The sequence below is a fragment of the Pseudorasbora parva genome, chromosome 24 (assembly GCF_024679245.1).
Source record: "Pseudorasbora parva isolate DD20220531a chromosome 24, ASM2467924v1, whole genome shotgun sequence".
In the NCBI taxonomy this organism is placed as follows: Eukaryota; Metazoa; Chordata; class Actinopteri; order Cypriniformes; family Gobionidae; genus Pseudorasbora; species Pseudorasbora parva.
In genome coordinates, this window is record NC_090195.1 from 19,650,912 (window position 1) to 19,678,163 (window position 27,252).

Genomic DNA, 27,252 nt, shown 5'->3' on the forward strand with positions numbered 1-27,252 from the left:
GAACACAAATGAAGATATTTTTGTTGAAATCCGATGGCTCAGAAAGGCCTTCATTGACACCAATGTCATTTCCTCTCTCAAGACCCATAAAAGGCACTAAAGACGTCGTTACAAAGCCCATCTCACTACAGTGGCTCTACAATCATTTTATGAAGCAACGAGAACAAATCTTCCAATGGTTATGAATCAGCGTATCGATTCATGATTCGGATCGCCAAAGTCACGTCATTTCAGCAGTTTGGCACACGATCCAAATCATGAATCAATACGCTGATTCATAACCGTTGGAAGATTTGTTTTGCAATCGGCCCATCGGTACGTTATTTCGTTTTTTTGCGCACAAAAACTATTCTTGTCGCTTCATACATTTTTTGTAAAACCACTGTAGTGAGATGGACTTTGTAACGACGTCTTTAGTGTTCTGAAGATGGACGGAGGTCTTACGGGTGTCAAACGACATGAGGGTAAGCAATTAATGACACAATTTTTATTTTTGGTTTAACCCTTTAATCCCGACAGTCAAAGTGTTGTTACATTACAAAAATGTGGACTCGTAGGAAGACCGCAAGCGTTTAGGGTGCTTTTTGGGAAAGGGTCTATATCTGATGTAGGGAACCGAATCCAGAATTCGGGTTCAGATTCGGCCGAATATTGGGCTTTTTGACTGGGTTCGGTCTCTGCCGAACCGTAGAATTTTTTTCCACCGAACCGAACCCGCTTGCACTACGCGATACTGGTCGAACATGATGCCGCGGTTGATTATGGCAACGTGTTTACTAGGTCGACCGCTCGAATGCAGTAGGCTGTGAGAGAGTGAAAATGGAACTTGTGAACAGAAAATGTGTTGTTTGGCAGTACTTTCAGTCACAAGAAGGCAATTCAAGTCGAGCTATATGTTCAATTTGCAATGGCAATTTGTCTCGTGTTGGCAAGACCCTAAACAATAGCCGCTGGATGTCCGGTTCGCGAACGAATCATTCTTTTTAACCGGATCTTTTTAGTGATCCGGTCGAACCAGTTCACCAAATCGGACTGAATCGTTCTAAACGATTCGCGTCTCAAATCAGCACTGATCCCACAAGTTACTATTGTTACTCACTTTCTGACATGAGTGACAGTCGCTCAGACTAGAAATAAACTAATATCTTGAAGTATATGTTGTAACTCCAACAGTTCACTGAACTGAGACATGTTTTGCTGTGAGAACCGGTGAGCTGAGATACTGCATGCGTGATAGCGTCGTCTTGAACAGAACGGTTTCTCTCGGAGTGGGACGGCTGCTGTTTCTCTCGGAAAACTGATGCTGATAATATATGAGCACGGGTGAACCAAGGATTTGTGTAAGTTTATGTTATGACAATGTAAGTTTATTTAATCTGTGTAAAATTGAGTGCTTTTGCAAAACATGAATTAAAAAACGTATCCAAGATGATGATGATTACAATAATAATTATTAGTATACTAAGTTTTGATTACAAATATTTTAGATGAATGTGTTTGAATGTATTTTCATCCGCCGGTAGGACAGAAATGACGTCATTACGTAAGGACGTAAAAGATGCGGTGATCCGTTTTTTTTGTGCATGAAGGAATCTACAGACAGCAATACGGCACAGTCATCCTGGCAAAATGTTGCCTTTAAATTTTTTTAAATTAAATTAAAAATACACTGCAGTGGACGTTGTTTATGTCATTAATGTGTTTACTGTGATAATGGACAGAGGATGGGAGTTGGATTCGGGATTCGGATTTGGCAGAATCTTAACCAGTGGATTCGGTATTCGGCCGAACCTCAAAAATCTGGATTCGGTGCATCCCTAGTTTGATGTAAAGCTATGTGAAATTACATTTTAATGTGGCAGTATTAATATAAACAATATAACATTGTTTGAACATTTCTTTAGATTCATAGCATTTTTACCAATAACTAAAATTAAAACTAAAGCTAATGCTATTATAAATAGTTTTGTCATTGAAATAAAGCAGAATTAAATGATACATTTAAGGGGACGTTGTTTTGGCCGTTCATTTACATGGCAACAGAGTTTGGGGGCCTGAACGTGTTCAAGCTCTATGTGCAATTTTTGTCATTTGTCTCGGTGTAAAAAAACACACAAAAAAAACAAATTTGTGATAATGGTGATGTCCTGCCCATGTGTGTAACATGTTCAGTCTATAAGCACGTAGCGTTTCTTTAGTGACATCGCCAACTACTGGCCTGGCATGAATATTACAGCTTCTTAGTCATATTCGCGGATGAATGGGGATCATTTAGACAATGTTGTCCTCTATATTTTTATCTCTATTTCAACTCTATAGTAATCCTTATTTTTAAAATACAAAGGAAAAGGCACAGTGTTTCTTTAGTGACATCAACTACTGCCGTTTTTAGTTGTTTTCCGCAGATCTGTGTGAATGGGGATCGTTTTGATAATGTTGTCAGCTGTACATGAAACTTCTCAAAAACGCAAAAGGAAAACATGTTTAACTATCAGCACGCAGGGTTTCTTTAGTGACATCGACAACTACCGGCCTGACATGAATATTGCAGCATTTTTAGATTTTAAACTTTTAAAAAATGCAGTGTTTAATTGCCGTGTAAATGTACTGCAACTTAAAAGTTGAAATACAAATAAATGAATGCTATATACAGAAATATTGTTTAAAATTATAACAACAAAAATTACTAAAGCAAACATGAAATTACTAAATTTAAAATCTAAAAATAAAAGCTAAGTTAGAATATTCATAAATACTATTTTAATAGTATATAAATAATACTAAAAATAACACTGCTCCATAGAGACGGATAACTATGCTTGAGCATGTTTTTCATGCCAAAAATTGTGCTTCTCAGCCGTCAGCCCATGAGGTCTTTATTCAGCAAAAGGATGGAGGAATTCAGAGATTTAAACATCAAATGGCTGCCAAATTTTCAACACAACATTCTTTTTATAATGGATACAAAAAGGCATTCACTACGACTGTCACCCATACATGGTTTCACGCTTGGCTCTTCCTCGTGCATGTCTGTCTGCATGCTCTGTGTAACCTAGTAAACACATAGCACAACCCACCTCCAGCATCATTGGTCCAAGGGCATCTTTGTCAATAACACTTTGGCCTGTCGACGACACATCCGCCTTCTGCACTTCATCCTCATTGGCTGCAGCAGCTTTTTCTGCAGTAGAGAAAGAGAGACAATAAAAGGAAATATGAGTGCGTTGCAGAACATCAACATCACTGTGCACTCTAATTTTGCTATTTTATGTTAAAAGTCAAAGGGTGAATAGGACCCACACAATTACTGTCATGTGATCATATATTGGGAAAAAGAGAGCTGCTGTACGTGTGTGAGAGCTGTGTGAGAAAATATACATTTTAAGTCATAATATGTTGTACTTTGCAAATTTGATGTCAAAGCAAGTGTAAAATATGATTTATGCTGATAAATTGCCAGTGTACAATACCAAGTAAAGTATCTGGCTAAAGATTTGCCATGAATTATTAAGTAAAATATATTTTTTCCCAAAATGACAGCTGCGGGGTAAAGTGTGCCAGAAGCTACAGGGTAAGCTTTGCCAGTGATTCAAACCATAGTGATGAGCTCTTCCTCTAAATGCAGGAAATACTCAAACCCAGATATTCTTTAAACAAAACGTGAATAATATGCAGTAAACTTAGACTTTAGAATGATACGTTACATTATTAAAGTGTTTTTCCTTTCATGCATGTTCACATTTTATTTGAAAATGTACATTGCTCATATTGTTTCAATGATTCAACTAACCCCTTGCTAACCCCATATTTATATTGCCTTTAGTTATAGTTGCATTATTCTAATTTGAATTGATAGCAGACATCCTGAAATACTATTAGGTGCATTAGTTTTCCCTTCGTCTCTTTCTCCTTGAACAGAGGACAAGTTAAGCATAAATTGGCACTGCTTACTCTGTCTCCCCTACTAAGTGAATATGAAAATTTGGTCTGAAACGCAGTCCTCAATTGGAAACATCAACATTTCCATATAAGAACCTAAAACCCTTCATTAGATCCTGCAGAGTTTAAGTGTTTTATTTTCAAATGACATTAAAGACACTTCATGTGGTCTTGCTAGCTTGAGCATATTAGCATTTTTTGAAAGGGCAGTTCTCCCTCTCCATGCACACTAAAGAGTTTAATTTTATATTGTGCGCGCACACACACACACACCTTTTTAAACCCCTTTCCCACTCTTTCATACTGCTGTGCGGCGTGCGCTTGTTGAGACATGTTGTTATGGCACGCATCCGGACCTTAGCAACGCATGAGACAGAAGCTGTCAGGCTAAATGGGTGCATGTGAAGCCTCACATAACAGCCATGCAGCTAGCAGCCTGGACATGAATGGAACCTTCAATACACTCATGCGCGCACAGAGACACCAAACAAACCATTATATAAACAACGGAGAACATCATTCTCCCCAACAAAATGACATGATTTGTAAACAGCGTCTTCTGGAAAACAAAGCACTCACGATGGAGCTAAATCTAGGAAATTTAGTGGATCTCAGAAAGAACATGTCTGGAACATATTTCACCACATGTAATAATAAAAGTAATAATAATAATACATTTAAAATTTTGCACAATTAGTATTTTCCTATTTTTTTGCATTATTTTTTAGTATTATGTTGTTTACAAAATTGCAGGATAAAAAGTTTTCTGAAAATTAAGCGCAAACTAATTTTGTATTGTGTTTGTGAATAAAGGTTAATGGAGTAGTTTGAAAATTGTGTTTTATAGTCATTTTATTGTCATCACACACAGTTTCTGCCAAACTTGTGTTAATCTTGAGTACCTATAGAGTAGTATAGCATCCATCATATCTCTGAAATTGTATCATATTTATAAAAGATTTCAAAATCTACTAGCTGCTCAATGTTTTTACCAGCCCCTTTCTTGTTTTTAACCGACAATGTGTAAATGCATGTAAAAAATTTATACTGGAAGCTCCACAATACTTAAGCAGTTTATTTATACACACACAAACCATAAACTGATATCCATTTCATTAAATGAGTAGGGCTCTGTGCGCTGTTTTTTTTACCTGGATGTGGCATTTGGATGATTCGTGGTCTTTTATGGCTTCCAGTTTTAGGTTTTTAGTCCCAACAATGAAACTATTCGTTTTGGCATCTTCTGAAGCATGTTGACGACATACCGAGCAGAAAAAAAAGGGGAAACCAAGGCCAAAAACCGAAACACCGAAAGAAATTATGCCAATTATTAGTACCATTGAATTTATGGCTAATGCTATGACTTTGGACCTTTATTAAAAAAAAATCAAGGACTTGCAATTACATAAATTAATATTAAAGTTTTAAATAATAAATAAATTACAAATTATGCAAATATTTATTGAGCACATCGCAACAATGTACAGTATAAAAAAAAAATTCAAAATTAAAACTAAAATGTTTAACCTGACTAAACAGGCATTTAAACAGACAGCAGTAAAGGCTACTGCCCCTTTAAGAACTAATGCAGGGATATGCGTTGTCTTTCTCGACTGTATAAAGTTCTCTTAAGGCATAAACAGACTATGTGTGCTTGGATACTCATCAAGATGAACATGTTGACATACTTTTTGTGTGAGTTTGTCCGTTTAAGAGTAAGACTTGAAAGAGAACTCAATATTTGCACGCTGTGAGACGTGTGCACGCTTTCAGATCAGAGATAAATCTTCTCTCAGCAGGCGCGAGTCTCTGGCACTACACACGGGCGATGACGGCGAAAACGACTGGTCATATTCGAACATTCTGCAGCACTCGCATGCGTTGAACAAAGTTTACACAGAGATGAAACAGTATGCTATGTTTATTTACGCCACGGTGGCCAGTAGGTGAAGCAAGTTTACCCGCATCAACTCAAAATCACCCACATTTGGCAGGTGGCCGGTGATAATTTCCATTTTGACACACACACACACACACACACACACACACACACACACACACAAACACAAACACACACACACAAACACACACACACGCGCGCACACACGCGCACACACACGCGCACACGCGCACACACACGCGCACACACACGCGCACACACACGCGCACACACACACACACACACACACACATGCTCGTAAATGAAACTTGTTAGAAACCTGAAGGAGTGTATTTGGCACAGATATAATTGTGTGTCCAACTCATTTAAATAAAAGAAATTTGGCCATGTTTAGCATGAGAATCAAACTCTGTATACTCAGAGTATATATATATATATACTCTGAGTATCTGTATACTCAGATAGATATCATTAAAATATCAATAAATACTATAATAGCATATAATCAATACTAAAACAACACTAACAATTCCTGCTGTCAGTGAAACATCCTCAATCCCACAATTTCATGGACTAATCTAACTTCCTGTCTATACCCATTCATTACAGGGAATAGTCCTCGGGATCATCAGTGGATGCATTGGGCTCACAGAGGACACGATGGAGAGGCAAACTGTGCTGGCATGATGGGTAGCCATATGGCAAAGAGAGAGGGCCATCCATCAGCCTCCCCTCAGACCCTTCTGGGATGCTCCAAACGCTGCTCTTCCCGTATATGTGCATGTGTGTCTGGGAGAGATACGCATGCGTACACTCCTGATGATGAGTGGATGTGAGCGTGTTGTGTGTCAGCAGGTCTTTGTGGTGCCCAGCAGGGACTGGTAAACCAGCACAGCTGCACCAGAGGTCCGGTAATAACTCATTCCCTCTCTCATTTCAAACTCGGGCTGCAAAGCGGATTCCTTTCCGTCAGCCAGTCCCCATCAAACAGGAAAAAAAAGGCAGCTTTATCTCCAGAAAAGCTGTGAATCAGGTCACACCATCAGTTCAGCAGCAGATGGAGTTTCTTGAAGCCTTTAGGATCTGCCCTACCAGTCACAATTCAAAGCACCGCCCAAGACTCTGCTTTCGACCAATCAGTGCACTTCCTGATCATGGATACTAGGTCATGATGACTCTCCACGGGAGGATCACGTCATCTATTGGGTGGTGTTCAGTCTCTACATTTATAAGCACTGATTCACTAATGAATACATGAAACTGGCATAATTAAGAATAATATGTTTTTGGTTTTAAATGTCTAGTAAATTACTTACACAAAAACACCCTTTTCAGGTAAATTGTGTTTTCTATACAAACAGGTAGAAAACTAATCACTGACACAATGTATTAGCCGTGCTTGCTAGTATAATAGCATATTATAATTGCTCATACATCTTACACCATTTGTACTATGTGAAAGATACCTCATATCACAACTTACTGAAAAAAGGTTTGCTAATATTTTGTTAGGCAATGGGATTCATGATTTTCACCTGGTGGATGATGAAACAGGCAAAAAATATCAGATACTCACATTGAAAGAAGTCATATCAATGGACAAGAATATAATAGAGACTTGTAGATGGGCTCTTCTGACTTGGAAATGTAAGCAACCACCTAGCAAACATGCATAACACCCCATCAACTGCGTAGCCATGCACTCAAAACACTGTAGCAACCACATAGCAACACCCTGGCAACCAATAACAACACCCTCATATCGTGATGGCATTTTTTACATGGACAACATTCACTAAACATTTTCTTCAAAATGCAAACACCATTTTAAAGGGACCGTTCACACAGAAATTATATTCTGTGGAAGCAAAAAGGAGATTTTAGGTGACAGGTTAGCGACCATTCACTTTTACTGTGTGAGAAAAACAACAACAATGAAATTGAATAGTGACTGAAGGTGCATTCACATTTACCATTGTTTAGCTAATTTGCATTTGGAATCCCGTCACTTCCACTAGTGCTCTTCTAAGAGGAATAATTCCACTAAGAGGAATTTTGTGAGAGCGTGAAATATTGCTCCATGAACTGGTTCCAGTTGATTGCTAAATTTGACAAATTAAAATAGACCATTTATGCCCACACAAATTTGCTAATGTGACCAAAGCTTGACGCAGATCCTGTCCAGTTTGTGCAAGAAAAAGTCATACAGGTTTGGGTGTGAGGAAATTATTTTAATTTTTAGGTGATCTATAAACTTTAAATGTTAGCATTGATCATTATCAGTTCAACAAGCATTAAATCAATAATTCATAAAAAAAAATGCTTTGTGTGACAAATGATCATATCATATATGGGTACAAAGGGGATAAAAAGCACACCCGAGTAAAAGGTATTTGACTTTCTTCTTTTTTTAAACCACTAGATGACACAAAAATCTGCCCAGCACTTTTCTTTATATGAAAATTTGGCTGATCCTCGAAACGATAGCAGACAGCAACACAAAGTTGATTCTGAGCTACTTTGAACTGATATTTTGATATTTTTTTTCATTTTTATTTTATAAAATGTAATAAAATGAACCAATAAAATGATTAACTATTTTGAGAGGTGTCGTTTAAGGAAGTGTATGTCAGATTGTGACCAAAACTGGTACTGCAATCATTTTCAAATGACTGTTACGAGCGGTTACGAACCCTGTCAACAGAGCAGATCTGGCAACCCGAACGCCGAAACACTACTGACTTCGTGATTGGTAGACAGGTGGAGGGTGGAGCTTCAGACCAAAACACAACATGTCAACATGATTAATGAATTAAAATACATTTCTAACATACAGTTCCTGTAATGATTTTCAGTTTTGTTCAAGGTAATTAAAGCAACAGTTTTTCAATAACGGAGGAATATGTAAAAGTATGGTATTTGGGGTAAAAATTGCCCCTGCTCTTTGGCCAAAAGGCACAATAAAATTTACACAGTAATAAACAGCCGGCTGACTTTCGTTGACATGACATGGTTAGATTCAAATGGTAGATATCATAATATATTAAGTTGGGTGTTCACCTTAGAGATAATACCCATATTTATAATAAAATTTAAATCTTTAAAAAATGTTAAAAATATGAAATTAATCATATCATATAATAGAATATAATTTATTTGTTAAATTAATGTGGGATCTAATTCAATGCTTTCAGAATCTTAACTAGAATCTTAAAGGGATAGTTCACCCATAAATGAAAATTTGATGTGTATCTGCTTACCCCCCAGGGCATCCAAGATGTAGGTATGTTTGTTTCTTCAGTAGAACACAAATAAAGATTTTTAACTCCAACCGTAGCTCGTATAATGCATGTCAATGGGGTTTAAATTAGGGTCTTAATTTTTAAGATTAAACATCAAATTTTCATTTATGGGTGAACTATCCCTTAAAGGTGGGGTAAGTGTTATTTCAAAACAGTTTTAGAAAAAGGACCGAGTGGGATAACTAACTTGTAGCCAATCGGCAGGTAAGGGGCGTGTCTACTAATTATGGTGAGAAGAGCGCTGGCTCTCGCTCTGTGCACGTCATTATTCAAAACACACGAGTGGCACTTGACGGACAATAGCCGAGGACTAGCCTAATATATGCTGCTTTTGCTTTACTATGCGCGTGTCATGTTCGCTTGTTTGTCCATTTGCGATCATATTGTGGTGGCTCACTTCAGCGATGATAAAGACCCGTTCATTTCCACACCGAATGGAGCATCTAAATCTCCTCCCTGTGTGCTTCAAGCGTCAGCTCACAAAATGTGTCCGACAAGTAAGATACTATACTCCTAATATATGTTTGTTTCCTCTTTTTATGATCTATATAACCCTTATCCGGTCATAATTGTAATATGTCGTTAGCTGGACTGTCGTGCTTGTGTTCTATCGAGTTGTTCATGAGAACGGTTTGTGTTTTTGTGATGGAAGGGGTGACTTTTTCATTGAATATTCGACCTGGATTAGATACACAGAGATTCTGGCATAGTCGTTGCCTGGGTTACGTATGTGTGGGGCGGAGCTATCAAAATAGGGCCGAGACCCTTTTGGGGGTAGGGGCGTGTTTGTTTTGGTGATTTGAAATATCAACAAAGGTTACCAGATAGCACTTACCCAACCTTTAAGTAGATTTATTAAACAATTTTTTTTTATTTTATTCATCAAAATAAACCAAAAATAGTACAAACTTTGCTAATGTGATTGTTTAGAACGTGTATTAACTTAGACATTATTAAATACATTATTTTAGCTATTTGTGCTACTTACGTGCTACTAGCTACTTATTTTATGCGTAAATACTTTTCCCCCAGGCCAGTGAGCCTTTTATCCCGTGTGAGTCATACATTTATACAAACTTTAAACAAACAAACCACTTAACAAACCCATAAAATAAGTTTCTCCATCAATGCTCAATAAAAACATATTCTTTCTGCAATCATACACTATGGGGGTACTGAAAAGCACATTTTTATTAAGGTGTGCCTTTAGCCCCATTGTACCCTACATTTCACCCAGCACACACTATAATCCCTAGAATCTCTCAACGGAAGTAAAACATATCTTCAAAGAGATGTTTGTTACTATGAATCTGAATAAAATGTGAAGAATATAGAATCATAAGCCTCTAAAATTATTTTTAGCAGAAAGCTGCTTCCTGTGAGTGTCAATGATGTTGTGCTTCCTTTACAAGGAAAACTGACTGCTGCGCTCTATGCTTAAGGCATTGTTTACAGGCAAAGCAGGCCTATTTGTGTCTTTTGGTGGCAGTTTGAGACTGCACAAACAGTGTTAGAGCAAGCAGTGTGTGATGCTGTGCTCGTGTGGCATCAAGAGTAGCGGAGGAGAAGTGAAGGAGGGGTAAGGGACGACACAGCAGACGCAGACCATTGCTCAGCATTACATAACTCAGAGCTCAGTACATCACAAACAATCTTCATCACAACCCAGTCAGAATCAATGCATACACACACACACACACACACACACACACACACACACACACACACACACACACACACACACACACACACACACACACACACACACACACACACACACACACACACACACACACACACACACACACACACACACACACACACACACACACACGTCAAACTAGCACCTACTCTCCATCCGAAATCAAATACTTCCCTACTGTATAGTAGGCCTATGCGGAAATCAGTGTTCTCGAATGCATAGTGTTCGAAAAGAAAAGGTGGAAAGTACCAGGATGGCCTAGGTACTACCACAGAGATTCTGAAGTGTGCATTCGATGGACCATTAATCCCATGAGGCCATAAAGAGCTGTGAATGGCGGTAAAGGGTAGCGACTGATCACATGATCGTAGGTCACATGACAGTGACAACATGTCGGAAGTACTACATCCTGAAACATTCATACTATAGAGAAAATACTTTTTATAATGATTGTGAAGAAAATTTCAACCCAAATGTATTTACTACACAATATGTGATTTTGGATGTAGCACTCTCGTCGGTTGAAAACAACACAGATGTTAAAATCTGGGAAAAAACACACACTGGCAGAATAAACCAATCTTATGTTTTATATACATGTATAGCAGTCTATATTTATTAGTTTGTGTCATAACAGAATTTCCAGGAAGTTAATGAGATACATTGATATAACTAATCTGTATAACTTTTCAAGTAACTAAAAGCATAACATGCTAACAAGCACTGCACCTGAATTTGAGTTACACAGATGAGCTTTGAGTCAAAAATCGGTGAAAACTCAAGACAACTGGAAAATATGACACATCTAGAAAAATGAGGAAACTGTGACATTCTATTTAAATCCCGTGTTTGGTTTCTGTTTGCAGTTAGCATGATGCTAATCTGTCTAGGCACCTGATGAAAGCCAATCTGGAATCTATGGCTGATTTGACAAAGCTATTTCTCAAAATCTGATGTCAGGCTAAACATATTCACAAACAACCTGAAAATGCCTACATATATCTAAAGTCTGTTTAAGCTTTAAGCAAAAGTATGAATATGCTAAACCTCACTCAATGTAGCAGATTATGTCAAACCTCAGGGTTTAATTTGGTAAAACTGACCTGTCTTGGACATGTGTCATGTGTTTTGATTGTAGATTTATTGGAAAGAGAATTATGCGAGTTCAACGAAGATTCTTACCTTGCTCTTTAATTTGACGAATCTGTTTCACGGTTTCCTTTAGGATTGCACATTTGTCAGGCTTGACATTGAAGTTGTCGATGTCATTGAAGTTTGCGAAAATCAGCTCTGCAAGCTCCTCTATGTACTTATTTTCATGTTCCCGGTTACGCTTCTCGGTGCTTCGTTTGGGACTGTGAAGAGGAGAAAAAAGAGAGAAAAAAACAACATGTCAATCAGACCAGTATATGCTTTAAAGGGATAGTTTATCTGCTTACCCCAAGGGCATCCAAGATATAGGTGACTGTTTCTTCAGTATAACACAATTGAAGATTGTTGCAGTCTGTCAGTCATATAATGCATGTCAATAAGGTGTAATTCTATGAGAGTAAAAAACAAACAAAAAAAAAAACATGCACACACAACTTCATATTAAACCCTGCAGCTCATGACGACACTGATGTCTTTAGACACGAAATGAACAGTATTTATATTATTTTTACCTCAAATACAACACTGTCCAACAGCCGCGAGGGCGCCATCTCTTCCGCTGGGTGAGGTCAAAATACACAATATCTATTATTAATATGCAGTATCTCAATGGGATACAAGCGGCAGAAGTGATGTCTCGCGCGCATATCTACACCATATCACGTATTTTGACCTCACTTGCAGGCAGTGGACAGCTGTTGGACATGGTGTTGTATTTGAGGTAAAAAAATTTAAATAAATACCGTTCTGTTTCTCACACAAACCGATCGTTCCGTGTCTTTAGACATCAATGTGTCTTCACGAGCCGCAGGGTTTAATATGAAGTTGTTTGTGCATGTTTTTTTTCCACTCTTATAGAATTACACCCCATTGACATGCATTATATGACTGACAGACTGCAACGGTTGGAGTTAAAAATCTTCATTTGTGTTCTACTGAACAAACAAAGACACCTACATCTTAGATGCCCTGTGGGTAAGTAGATAAACTTCAAATTTTCCTTTTGGGTGAACTATCCCTTTAAGAAATGTACTTTGAGACCGCATGGGAAAATATCATGCTTGGGTTACTTTATTATCTTGTTTTATGGCAAAGATGTAGAGAGAGAAAAAAGGCATACATTACATTTTAGGTATCTACCATATTGCCATCAAAGCAAACACTTTTTTAAGAACAATTAATCAAGAAAATCACATTATTTTGTAGCACATATTTAGCCTGATTATTTGTTGAAAATGAGTCTGCTGGAGGCCTGCAAATTGCTTCATTCAGTCTGCAATATTTTAAAATGTTGTACACACACTTACCGGTGTCTTTGGGTGATACGTTGCATTTAAGGTAACGATAAAGAGCAAAACACTCTTTTCTGCATAGTGTTTCACACTAAAATAGACAACAGTTCCCAGAGCCCCTTCTGCGCAACCTTTAACAGGTTGAATTTTCAATTTGCTGCTCTGCATCTTCAGCAGTTTGCACAGAAAATGTTGTCAATAAAGAGGGCATGCATAGCTCCTTCCTATGAATGAATTATACAGACTGATGTTTCCTGACTCAGTGGAAAAGGGCTTTATATAGAAACGTGTATTATCTAGGCTGAGCTCCACCGGTGGGAGGCCTGCTCAAGATTATTGCAGTTCAGCGGTTCATAGTGTAGACACTGAGAAATTCACTCTGCTATATATACAAAATAAAAATGTGTATACTGCAAAGCATGCAGTCTCAGAGTTGACTGCAACCTGCTGTTCAGTTTGAATGTGTGAGGTACCTTGGGCCCAGGAGGTCTGATGGGCATTCCTTACGCTTCTGACCCTCTGACCTGGCAGGGTCCGACGAGTTTTCCCCGACAGCACTCATCCTCAAATCATATCACCTATTGGAGAGAGTCAACATAACAGATTCAGAAAAAATGCTCAAAGGGCACATCATCTTTCGGTAGGTTTGACACATGTGCATACTTAGCTTACGTTTAAGCTTCACTGCAACATTTAAAGGGGTGGACCAGTGAAAAACATCATATTGAGTTATCTCCTGAACAGGTTAAATAGCACACTGTGCCAACTATTTCTAATGTGCTTCTAGAAAGCCAGTGGATATAGATCTGTTTAACAGTTCAAACACTTACAGTAAAGCATCATAACGTCATAAAATTGAGCACATAACAATTTGCAAACAAGCCAAACTGCTCTTCTGAGAGAGATACATGTGGAATCAATTAGTCATTTAGGTACTTGTGGTTAAAATGACTCTATAAGGGATTTAGAAGAATTTTTTTGGAGATTTTTTGGCAGTGAGTGCATAAAAACACACACAAAATCTCAAAAATTGTATATATTATATATATATATATATATATATATATATATATATATATATATATATATATATATATATATTTCATATCAATTAATACAGTCTTTAATGGCTCTTTACAATGGACTGAAAAATGTAATGACTAATTAGAGATAATTAAAAGCGAGAAGGCTTAGGGGTTGTGTTCAGAGGTCATTTATTGAAGATGTGGGTTGATGCTGGGAGGCGTAAGGATGCCTGTGAAAATGAAAATGAGAGAAAAATGGAACGAAAAAAGGGATTCAATTATATTGTGCGACAATGGGCGTCCCCGGAGACCGAGCGAGAGAAGAGAGAGGGCAGAGCAATGAAAGAAAAGTGGAAGTAACCCGAAAGTATACGAGTTTGAGAGTGCTGAGAAATAAAGAGAGACTAAGGGGTCACAGAGTGAGAGAACACAGCGTGCTGTATATTGTACAGGACAAAAAGACTGTTGAGCATGCAAATTTTCATTTAACAAGCCCCGACAAATACGGACACAGCCATTTATCTTTCTAACGTGCTACAATATGTAATGTGGTTTCACTTTCCATTCACATTTGTGTGCCGTATAAAACCGCGTTTCACAAAAACTGTAAATTCCCACGAGAGAGAAAACTAGTACATTTCATCATCTAGTACTGTTCTCGATATGATGAAAAAGAGAGAAATTAGTCCTATCACTAGGGGAAAATGAACTCATATAAATTATTAAACGAGGCATTTAATAATAGTGTGAAGTGCAACATAAAAAGGCGCATATGTGACCATAAAAAATTGAAATCTTACTTTCCATAACTGATATTACAGTATATATTTGAAATACATGTCTAATGCTCAACAAGGTTGCACATATTCAAAAAGCAACCAAAAAAAAATATATATTATTATAAATGCTGAAAACAGTTACACCACTTAAACTGTATAGTTTTTTTTCTAGGATTCTTTAGTGAATAGAAAGTGCAAAAGAACAGCATTTATTTGAAATAGAAATAAATGTCACTTTTGATGAATTTAATCTTCGTCTTAAGTCGTTTTTGCTGAATGAAAAATTCATTTACCTCTTAAAAATGTGGGAATATTACTATTTTTTATGTTTTTGAAAGCAGCCTCATGCTCATCAAACTTACCATTTATTTGATCATTTATTTCTGTGATGCAAAGCTGAATTGTCAGCATCATTACTCCAGTCTTCCGTGTCACATGATCCTTTAGAAACCATTCTAATATGATGGCTTATTATTAATGTTGAAAACAAGTGTTGCTTAATTTTTTTTATAACCTGTGATACAATTTTCAGGTTACTTTGATGAATAAATAAGTTTAAAAAAATAACAATTTATTTAAAATAGCAATATTTTGTAATATAAACTACTGTTCAAAGTCTGGGCTCAGTAATTTTTTTCTTTGATTTTTTTTTTCAATTAATTTTATTCAGCATGTTATAGTGATAAAAAAGTGATAATGCATAAATGCTGTTCTTTTAACTTTTTATTCAACTAAGAATCATAAAAAAGTACCAGGGTTTCCAAAACAAATATTAAGCAGCACAAATGTTTCCAACATTGATAATAAATCATCATATTCAAATTATTTTGAAGGACCATGTGACACTGAAGACCGGAGAAAATCTAGCTTTTCAATACAGAAATAAATTATATTTTAAAGGACATTAAAACAGAAAACCGTTCTTTTAAATTGTAATAATATTTCATAATATTACTGTTGTCTGATCAAATAAATGTAAACTTAAAGAGCACAAGAGACTTCTTTTAAAAGGATTAAAAATAGTAATGTTTCCAAACTATTGATCGGTACGGTGTGCGTGTGCGTGTATACATATAACTACACAAACTGCACATACAAAAAAGAAAGAAAACCGTGGTAGCAACGTTTAGGATACATTACAGGCTGTGCTGAAATTCTTGTCATAAATAGTGTCGTTAATGTAATGGAAACCGTTTTCAAATGTTTGCAGCCTCTGGGGTAAATTTGTTGAAAACTGCATTCAGCGCTCCAATAAAAACATCATATAAATAGCCTTATGTGGGCTAATTGTCATAATTGAAAATGGCAGACCTATTTTAAAAAGGTGGAATTATGGTAATGGTCCGTTGCAATTTAAGCATTATCTACTCAAAAGCATTGTTAGATAATTTAGTAGACTTCCATTTCTGAAGCCAAATACGGGAGTCAGAAAAAATAAATAATAATCCAAAAGGACAAACCAATACATTACGTCAACAAAAAACAGGCACTTCAGAGTGTTGATGAGACCTGTTGTGAATTTGGTGCTAATTCAAAACACCAGGCAGAGGAAGTTAATGAAAACACCATCTCTCAGGGCTTCATCTGCAGTGTTCGGGGAGCAGGCGGAGAGACACTCGGGCCAGCACACGAGGCCAACGCACAGGGCTGCGTTCAGGCCAAACTGACGCACACACATTGCCTTGCGTAATTTGCAGCCTCACTGTAGGCCGGCTGGGGGAGTCAAAGCCGGAGTGAATGGAGTGCTGGTATTGAATCCCTGCTGGATTGCAGTGCCCTACTTAAACCTAAAGACAGAGAGGCCAATCAAACAGCTCTGGGGGACGAGGCCAATGCTACAGACACTGGACACCGGCTAACTACAGAAAAAGCAGAGAAAGATTCATTCAAACGGCGTTAACCTTCGAGTCCGAGAGACATTCATCAGCGGGACATCTGAATCGCAACATTACGTAAGGCCTTCTGTCAATCATGGGGCCCTTCTGTCCATCTTAATGACAAACGGCTTCTTGTGACACAGCCTGGAAGATTTTTCCGTGGACAGCAGACACCACTGGAATTGCACATTTATTCAGGCAATGTCATTGTTAGCATTAAAGATGTCAATATTAAAATAGACAACAATGTAGTCTCATTGTACCAAGTATTGTGGCATCAATAATCATGACATTTCGCTGGCGTCGGTATCGGATGCACAAGCGTCCAGCTGTCAGGTGCACGGTCTTTCTCCATACCATGAGAACAGAGCCACTTCAACCTCTTCAGCCTTACTATATATAACTAGCTCCCGCACTCGTGTGGCACGTAATTCAATCAATTGTTAATAGCAGCTTCTCGAAGGCTGCAGGGGCCTTCACGCAGAAAGGTAGGGGTTTCGGACTGAAACCATGGACAATCACCGTAATGAGAAGGGTCGAGAGTTAGACATGGTAGCTAGTGATTACAGAGGCGGCTTTGAAACGCTATCAGCTTTCACCACTAACTGACACAATCCGATTGGCTGAAGAGGCTTTAACACAGATGGAGTGGACCAAAGTTCAAAAGATTAATACCACCAAATATCTAATACAATAGAAGCAACATCAAGCAGATTTGTCAGTGCTCTGTACTACTGGAACGGCAGACTGAAATCAAAACTAGTAGATAACCATTAATCAAAGAACATACTTTGGTAGTAATACATTTTATCTCCCTTTCATACATGGCAAATTAGCAATACTAAAATAAAATAAAAAGATAAAAACTAAACTAAAATTAAAATAAAACATAACCTAAATCAAAAAAAGAAAAACAAAATCATACAAAATTAATTAAATTACAAAATAAAAGCTAAAGAAACGCATTCAAGACCGATTCAAATTTGATTGCTCAAACCACTTCAGGAGATGGTCTGGTCCGCATTCCAAAACGAAACTGAACAAGTCTAAATGCATCTGTTTGTGTTGAGGGGCTGACACACTTAAGAGTGGTTAAAACTGATTTTAAACAGCGTTCCTGAACATTATAACCCCTACGTTTATTTGTGTGCTGCACATTTAAAGGAGAACATCTAGCAGAGCCTAAGAGAGTCCAATGCAGGCTACGCACAAAAGCTTCTCTTGAAATGGAGCAGTTCCCACTTTGTTGGGACAATCTGTTGTTGGTGGATTACAACTTAAGTAAGTATATCTTAAGTATTGTAAGTATATCTTATTATTTCTAGTTGCATTTTCTATTAACAGCTCCAATCATAGATTTTATGTTGTTGCTACGATGTAAACAAAAGGCAAAGCTGTTTGACTTTGCCTGGCCTGCCAGTCAACATTAGTGTTGATATAATGTTTACTGGGGTTTTGTATTTTGTATAAATTATGTACCATTGTTTTCCACAAATATCATGATTAAAGGGTGCAGTGTGTAATTGAATTGGTTTTAAAAAATTGACGGCAACCTTAATATTTACATCTAAGTACTAGAACTCGCGGTTATGGTAAGGGGCGTGACTTTTCCTGAACCATGCCAAAAACACTGGGAGAGTTAACCAGTCGCAGCGCATTTCGTATTTCAACAGGAAGCGCTTCATCGATAACGATAAATAAACGCCATGTTCAGGTCAGACTAGGGAGAGAGCCGCTGTAATAATGTAAAATATGTGAAAAATTATGTTTTTTGAACAATATAGCATTAAAGGAACACCACTTTTTTTGAAAATAGGCTTATTTTCCAAGTCCCTTAGAGTTAAACAGTAGAGTTTTACCATTTTTGAATCCATTTAGCCGTTCTCTGTATCTGGCGGTAGCACTTTTAGCATACATCATTGAATCAGATTAGACCATTAGCATCGCACTCAAAAATGAATGACTAAAGACTTTCAATATTTTCCTATTTGTGTATTAAGACCAATGGAAAATGAAAAGTTGCTCATCTTCAGTGTAACTCTTATTCCGGTTCAAGATCTGCACCAAAGTAAATATCTTCTGAATCATTACTGAGAATGAGAAAATAGTTCCTAGTCATGTCGGTCTAAAAAAATAAAACGCAACTTTACATTTTTCATTGGTCTTAGTACACAATGTAACTATAGAAGAGTCAAGTTTTAAGTAGGAACTTTGGTCATTTTTGAGAACGATGCTAATGGTCTAATCTGGTTCAATGATGTATGCTAAGCTATGCTAAAGGGGTTACTGCCAGATACAGAGATCGGCTGAATGGATTCAAAAACGGTATAACTCAACTCTTTAACTCTAAGGGACTTGGAAAATAAGCCTTTTTTTAAAAAAAGTGGAGTTTTCCTTTAAAGCATATTTAAGTACACCCCCCAAAAAACAAGACTTCGTAAAAGTGACATTAGATTGGATTTAAGGCTTTTTGACAACAACAAAGTGTCCTAATTGTATAAAATTATGTGTTTAGTTGCATTCGCCTATTTGTCTGGGACCAAACCCGACCAGCGAGCCATTTTTGGGCAATGATCCACCAGTTGAGAACAACCGCCATAAATCACACTCAGAAACACCTTTTAATACTGTGCTGATAACTAATCGCTCTTGAGATATTTAAAGATACTCTAAAAAGTTTACGCTATTAGGAACAGCTACACTAGAGAGCTTTCTGAATGGAGTTTTCACAGAGATGCCAACTTCTGTCAGGCTGGGAGGACACAGAAATGAAACCGCAGGCTTGAGGCGACTGATAAGATCTCTACTGAGTGGGCGTGCTTGAAAAGGAAAGAGGCGCTTTCTTCCTTTTCTTCCTCCCTCTCAAGTTAGAAGCAATTACGTTTTCTTAATGGGTTGTTGATGAAATTGTCTTTGATAATGTAAGTGAAAAGAATTTAAAACAGAGTTAATGTACGGTACTCCGTACACTGGTGCCAGACTGCTTTTGACAGGTTTACAGTTAACAGATGTCCCGCAAGCTGCGTGCATCACCCACATACGCTCAAGAATGAGTCAGAGATGTTCGTGTCCCCTAAGGCAGGGGGAGATAGTCAGAGGTGTCTGATATCCAGATACCCCCACACAGATCCGTATGACGACTAGTGGTATGGTGACCGGCTTGTGTTAAAACTCCTGGCGAGAGACATGTGTCTAATAAACCTCACTGCTCTAAATATATACATGGACAGAAATATGTGGAATCTACTGAGGAATAAAGTGTTAGCATTAGACATACTAATATATATATATATATATATATATATATATATATATATATATATATATATATATATATATATATATATATATATATATATATATATATATATATATATATATATATATATATATATGTATATATATATATATAAATAAATAAATTAAGGATGTACTGATATTATAACTATGGCTTTTATTGATAAGGAGATGTTCATGTTATGACTGGAAATCGGCAAATGGCCAATTCCAATAAAATTCTATACTATTTTGCATAAATAAAAAATTAAAAAATATTTTAAATGCTACAAGTGAATTGACAGCACATTATACAACATTATAATAAATGCATGGTATGAAAAATGCATATTCATTTTGAGATTTGTTATTATATTAGTGTTTTAAAAGTTATGTAATCAAATGTAAAAATGGATTAACTTAATATAAAATTTAATGTCCAATATTGACTGATACTGATAAATAAAATTAAAAAAAAACAATATCAACAAAAAAATGTATTTGCTTTTAGATTATTTTAATTATTTTTAGTAATTTATTGTTTGTTTATTGTATATTATTTTCAATTGTGTGTATTTGTCATTTGTATCAGTTTTTAATATTTCTATTTATCTTGAAATTATTTAAAGGTGCCCTAGAATGATTTGAAACAATATGTTAAATTGTTCACTGATATCTAAATAGAGGGTATGTGGCTTATTTAAGGGCAAAAATTATCCAGATACAGTTTTACAGGTCCATTTACAACCCTATAAATTGTCCCTAGAATGTAATGCTCTGTTTTTGCATTATTTGGAAGAGTCATGAATATTAATGTTGAGCTCTGCTCTGATTGGCTTATTTCAACAGCTCACAGCAGTTCAGCTGTTCAGCGAAGCAGCTCTTGAGTCCTGACTGTCCGGACAGAACACAGACCAACTGAATGACACTTTAAGCAAAACATCTTAAATGGAGATTGATAAAATGCAGCTTACTTGTCTATTGGTGTTTTCAGATCATCCGCACGGGAGAAAAAGCTTGTGTTTGTGCGGTTGCCAGATTTCAGGAATTAAACCCCCCAAACAGCTTTTCTGTAAAAAAAACCCATATACTATCCAATGTTTTACCTAAACATGTCCAATCTGGCAACCATATGCACGCGTGCGCGGATGATCTAAAACAACCAATAAATAAATAAGCTGCATTTCAGCAGTCTCCATTGACTATTGTTTTAACTTATATGTTGGAAAAGGTGACGTTTGCTAGAAGGATCCAGTGAACGGTATCTACGGTTGTATTTTGTAATACAAAATAATATTAACCTTTGTCATTAGACACACTATTTCGTTTTGTATGGTACTTGGAGTTTCCTATTGTTACTATACCAGCATCTTGCGTCATCTAGACAATGCTGTCTCTAAGAAACTTTCAATTTAATCAGAAACTGTTTAAACAGCTAGTCAATAAGGGGATAAATTACTTACTGCTTGCATGAATATAGTTGCTCTTTTCTTCAGTTTAAGACGCTGAGTGACGCTTGCTTGAAATGGGCCGAACAAACAAATGATTTCTTGTGGTATCCGATTAAAATAAACCTTAACCATGTGTCATGAGAGCCGTTTTTGCTATCTTAGAGTGTCTTCGTTACCATCAGTAGATTCGGCTTGTTTGGACATATGCAAATGTTGGGAGGCGTGCATATAAATGATCCCCAACACTTGCGTCACGGTTGGGTTTATGTTGAGAAGCACTTTTTTTTTTTCGTGGAGTTTTTGATTTACGAGATTTACATAAGTAGTATGTAAAGTATGTAAGTAGCACTGGTGTTTGAGACTCACAGTATGTGATGTCCATGTACTGAACTCTTATTATTTCACTATGGCAAGGTTAATTACATTTTTCATTCTAGGGCACCTTTAAGTTTATTTTAGTAGTTTTACTTAATTTTATATTTTCATTTTTCATTTTAATTTATACTGTATTAGTATATTTATACTATACTATACTATACTATACTATACTATACTATACTATACTATACTACTATATATACTATATTTTAATTATATTATACATTTTTTAGTATTTTTAATTTATATTTAGCTTTAGTTAGTAATAATTTAATAAATATTAATGAATAATTATATAAATACATATTTTAATTTTCAACGACTTTTTAAATTAAAGTTCTCATTTAATATTTAAATTTGATTTTAGCTTTTTTAAAATAGTTTTAATATATTTAATATTTTATAACAACACAGACCAATATATAGAGCAACCGTAAAAAAAAAAGAAAGATAAAAAAGATTAAATGTCATTAATAGTTCTTGCAATGCTTTTTCAAGGTTATGAAGAAAACTTGGTTAGTTAGCAAACACTTCAAATTCAATGCGCTTTCAAAAACAAGCACATCTCTCTCCTATGTAATCTTAAATAGTAAAAATATTAAATATATATCTAACTGCAACCACTGCATACGACATGCACCATAGAAACAAAAAAAAGGTAAAATCAATCAACGGTATAATTAAAATGTATCTGCTACTGTGCAAACACAGGCCAAATCATGAAAGAGGCTCAGCTTGTTTAATATTAATGAACGACTGAAAGGAAGGCCACAATCAGCTACTTTAACCTATTTAAGTAGAGCCGCACAAACAGCATGTATGTAGCATGACCAGCTTCCGGAAGCCCCTGCACTTAAAGCAGGTCGCAGCTGGCGCAGTGAACAGGGCATAGCCCACGACAGGGCCGGGGAGCCACTGACATGGAGCATTAATTATTTACAGCAGTAGGGAGGGAGAGGGCCAGTCATCCAGGCAGACTCTGAACAGCCTGCCGCTGCTCAACGCTCAACATGAGCCGTGTCAGACCTCCACTAATCAACAGCACTGCGGAGGCAGAGAGAGATAATGAGGAACACTGACACATTTCTCAATCATTCACTCCCATTAGCAGCTCTAGAGTACGTTAAAGATGCAGATGATAAGTGTTAGGGGGACGTCCAATCAGATGCAAGTGCTGGTGGGCGGCGACAGGGCGGATCTCAGTGGATGCCCCATCTACGTGCAATGTAGGAGAGCTTCGTCAGGGTAATGGCCTATTTAATTTGATGTAAACGGAAATGAGGTTATCAATTATCCACCCAATTAAACATTAAAAATATATACATTTTTCCAATGGAAATTTGTGGAAAGACATTTTCAGGGGTTTCTCAGCTGAACGATTGACTCAGCTGGATCATTGACATATGAATAATAATAATAAAAAAAATGCACATCAAGTGCTATAAAATGTATTTTTTGTATCCATGTCAGTTTTTAATACTACTTTCAAGAGAGGCTTAACTTGAATGACTTGAAAAATTGTATGTGGTGTAAAAGTTTAAATTATTATGTTTGACTTGAATACATTATTTTTCAAGGTAAAAAGTTTGTTTTTTATTGCAAGTATGAGGAATTATTCATTCATAAATATCGTTAGATTTTTGGCCACTCACACTACATAGCTGAATCTGAAATTGCTCCCTATACCCTTAAATAGGGCACTATTTATATTAATAATAATAATTTATTTATAAAGCAGAACTGAAGACTTTTCTGTTCAGAAATGTGTTTGTGTGTTGATTGTTTGTATTATTCTATATTTTTACTTTTGATTAATTTTTGTTATTTTTCTCTTTTTTCCATTGTTGCACTTTGAGAATCTTCGGAATGAAAAGTGTGTTATAAATAAAATCTATTATTATTACTTGAGGGGACAGCCATTTGTAGTGGTAACTATAAACTAGTTAGTAGACATGTTTGAGTGCACTCATTCAATCCCATATTGCACCGCAATAACGAGTGTACAGCAGATGTACACACAACTTCTGTCCGACTTCACGCACTCGTTTTCATTCACTCCTTTAAGCGAACTGTATTAGTGGACAAATCACGGCGGTTTTTAATAGACTGGGTAAACTCAGCCTGATCCGTCGGAGATTAGATTTTGCCCGGCAACTCAGTCTGGAAACCTGTACATTAATTTCTACTGCTTCTGTTACACTTTTGCGGGAACCAATCACAGACTGGCTTATCCACCTGGCGCACTATTGGTGGGTTTAACACGATGACAGATAGAGAAGCGATGGGTCGTTGCCGTTGATCACCCCTTTTGTGGTCTGATTGGTTGAAGGACTATCCAGTCATTTAAATTATACTCGTTGATCATGCCTCTTGTGCAGTAGAAAATACAGAACACTCTCCCCAGACTAATGTTCAATCTTAAATTGAGCTTGTTCTGGTGATGGCCAGACAAGTATTTTGACATTCCTCTGTGGAAGTAATGGCATTGGGAATACTAGATGAGATTCGTCTGATATGAGGTAAAAAAACAAAAATACTGTTCAGTTTCTCGCAGAAACCGATTGTTGCGTGTCTTAAGACATCAATGTGTCGTCACGATTCACAGGGTTTAATATGGATTCATATATTTATGTTTTTAACTCTCATAGAATTACACCCTATTGACATGCATTATACGACTGGCACAGCAACGGCTGGAGTTAAAAATCTTCATTTGTGTTTTACAGAAGAAACAAACATACCTACTACATCTTAGATGCCCTGGGATTTTTGGGTGAACTATCCCTTTAAGCTTTTATTCACATTATAACATTGATGGATCCATATCAATTTACAAAACTCAAACATTACGGTTTGTTCTTGTGTTTCAAGTAGGTACTGATGCATTCACCATGTTTGATTTTATACGAGAATAATGAGAGGGTGAGTAACTTAAGACAGAATTTCCATGTTTGGGTAATTTAACCCTTTAACTATCTATAAACATCTACACCAAGGACAAGACTTGGCTTGTCTATACAAGGTGTAACAAATCGGCTAACAAGAGTTTCTCCCTTTCTACGCATTTTCTTATCTAGACCAGAGAGGCATTTTGTCATTGAAAATATAACATCGCTTACACTATCTCAACTGCACTCCTCTTTATTTAAGTACATTCTGAGAAAAGACAGATAAAAACCCTCCATTTCTTTACCCTGTCTATTGTTTCGTGCCATAAACAGATGTGCCAGCCTGTAACACTCAACAAAGAAGGAGAAAAAAGAGAAATAGGCAGCGCAGAGAACTTCCACTCTCCAGCATACAGAGCGCTGACAGCCTCCTGTTCTCTCCTCCAGCGATACCATTTAAAGTCCGCAGGGATGACTCCCTACTGGAAAGCCTTGCTGCCATCAACACAACTGAGAAGAGACTCTCTATCTGGGACAGTTGGAGGGTTATAGGGAGATTTGTTTGTTTGTGATTCAACGGAACTAAAAATACCATGTTTGATCACTGACACCAAATGAACATCTAAAGACTCATGTTCGGGAGGGTTTGCGCATCCAAAAAAGAAAAAAAATTAATGCCGATCGTTACAGTCCCTGGAGGAAACAACAACGGTAAAAGTTACACTACAGCACTAGTTTCCAGTTCTCAACCAGTCTTCTTATCTAGCTTAGACTTCCAGCAAGACTTCATCCAAAAGGCCACGAGGGACAGCCAGCTTCACCAGCAAAACTGAGAAGGGCTATGTCAGCACCAAAGCAGCTCTAACCAGTATTAACTCACTGGTCTTTTCAGCAGAGTGAGTTGTAGGTCAATTTGACCAACATTTGATTAAATACTGATTCACTTATGATGTTTTCTTGAAGTTGTGTGACTTTTTCCTCATTTAGAGTCATGAACATGTGTGTTTAATGTTGACAAGCTGATGTGCTGTGGAGCATACATATGAAATTTGTATTACGATTATGTTTGCAAGACAATTTGAAAGTTTCATTCATTTTGATCAGAACAAACTTGATCTTGATAATCTTGGCATTGCGAGCACCGTGCTCTACTGTTTGAGCTTTCGGAAAGCAAACAAAAAGTGATTTTTCCATATTTATAAAACATCATTTAAAAAAAATATCTGTTACGACCCAGTTTATACAATTTTGAATTTCAGAAAAAGGCGTTATAGTATTAAAAATCACATGTTTTAATATTAAAGTTTTACTCTTTTTACCTGACTATTATTAATTACTTATGATTTTTGGTGGGTTTTTTTAAAATCCAGAATCTATACCTACATCCATTTTAAAGACATTTAAAAGTTGAAAGCTCACTTTAATAATAAAATTCATTCTATTTAAAACTGAAAATTATAAAATATGTTAAAAATATATATTTTTTTTAACTATGAAAGGTGATATGGTTTATGCGTTGGGAAAGGTAATTTGTAATGGATACCACATTCAGTAATGTATTGCAAGACTGTAGAATTGCACAGCTTAACGTAAAGTCAAATTTTAAGAATGTTAGCGTGGTGCAAAAAGGGGAAAAAATATGAAAGTATTATGCATTCATAATGCTATTAAACAGCTTAACCCATTGACATTCAAAGTTTAAAGCTGGGTATTATGCCAGCACTGCTGTCTATAGCTGTAATACGACATGTATGCGAAGAAATGTCAAATGTTTTAAAGATAACCTTAACAAATTTGTCCCTTTTAATGTCTGCCGTGCCTGCTTGCATGATGCATGGCCATCACTCTATACATCCTCCATTCAGCACAGGTAATTCAGCTAAAAATGAACAAAACTGAACAACTGACATTAAGATGAACATAGCTCAGTCTAAAAACATTATGGTTGAGACAGAGATAATTGACTTTAATTGCGGGTCATAGGGATTTGCTGTATATGATACACTAAATAGGCATGTCAGACATCAGGTGTGATGGCAAATAATTCTATAACTATTCTGCGCTTATTAAAAAGTAGTTCATGAACTGACTAATTATCTTAAAGCCAAATTTGTGTTCTTGCGGACGCACGGACAGAAACTGACACTTATCCCTCGTGATCTTGTGTAAGCACAGGCGTTCCTAAGTTGTTACGTGAACTTATCATTAGACAGTGAGGTGACTATTTGATACTTCATTTCAAGTCTCACAAAAACAACATGCTGGAACCTCCTAGTAACACAATATAATGG

General features: G+C 36.5%; 1 protein-coding gene across 4 annotated transcripts in view; it reads right to left on the reverse strand.

Moving 5' to 3' along the window:
- ncoa2 (nuclear receptor coactivator 2) overlaps positions 1 to 27,252 on the reverse strand; it is a 148,515-nt gene that overhangs the window by 60,534 nt on the left and 60,729 nt on the right. For all 4 annotated transcript variants that reach the window (XM_067435023.1, XM_067435025.1, XM_067435024.1 and 1 more), the window contains exons 3-5: positions 13,761 to 13,865; positions 12,026 to 12,198; positions 3,078 to 3,181 (exon numbers count right to left, since the gene is read on the reverse strand). In XM_067435023.1, the coding sequence (XP_067291124.1) occupies positions 3,078 to 3,181; positions 12,026 to 12,198; positions 13,761 to 13,849 (366 nt within the window). In that variant the 5' untranslated portion in view covers positions 13,850 to 13,865. The remainder of the gene's footprint in view (positions 1 to 3,077; positions 3,182 to 12,025; positions 12,199 to 13,760; positions 13,866 to 27,252) is intronic.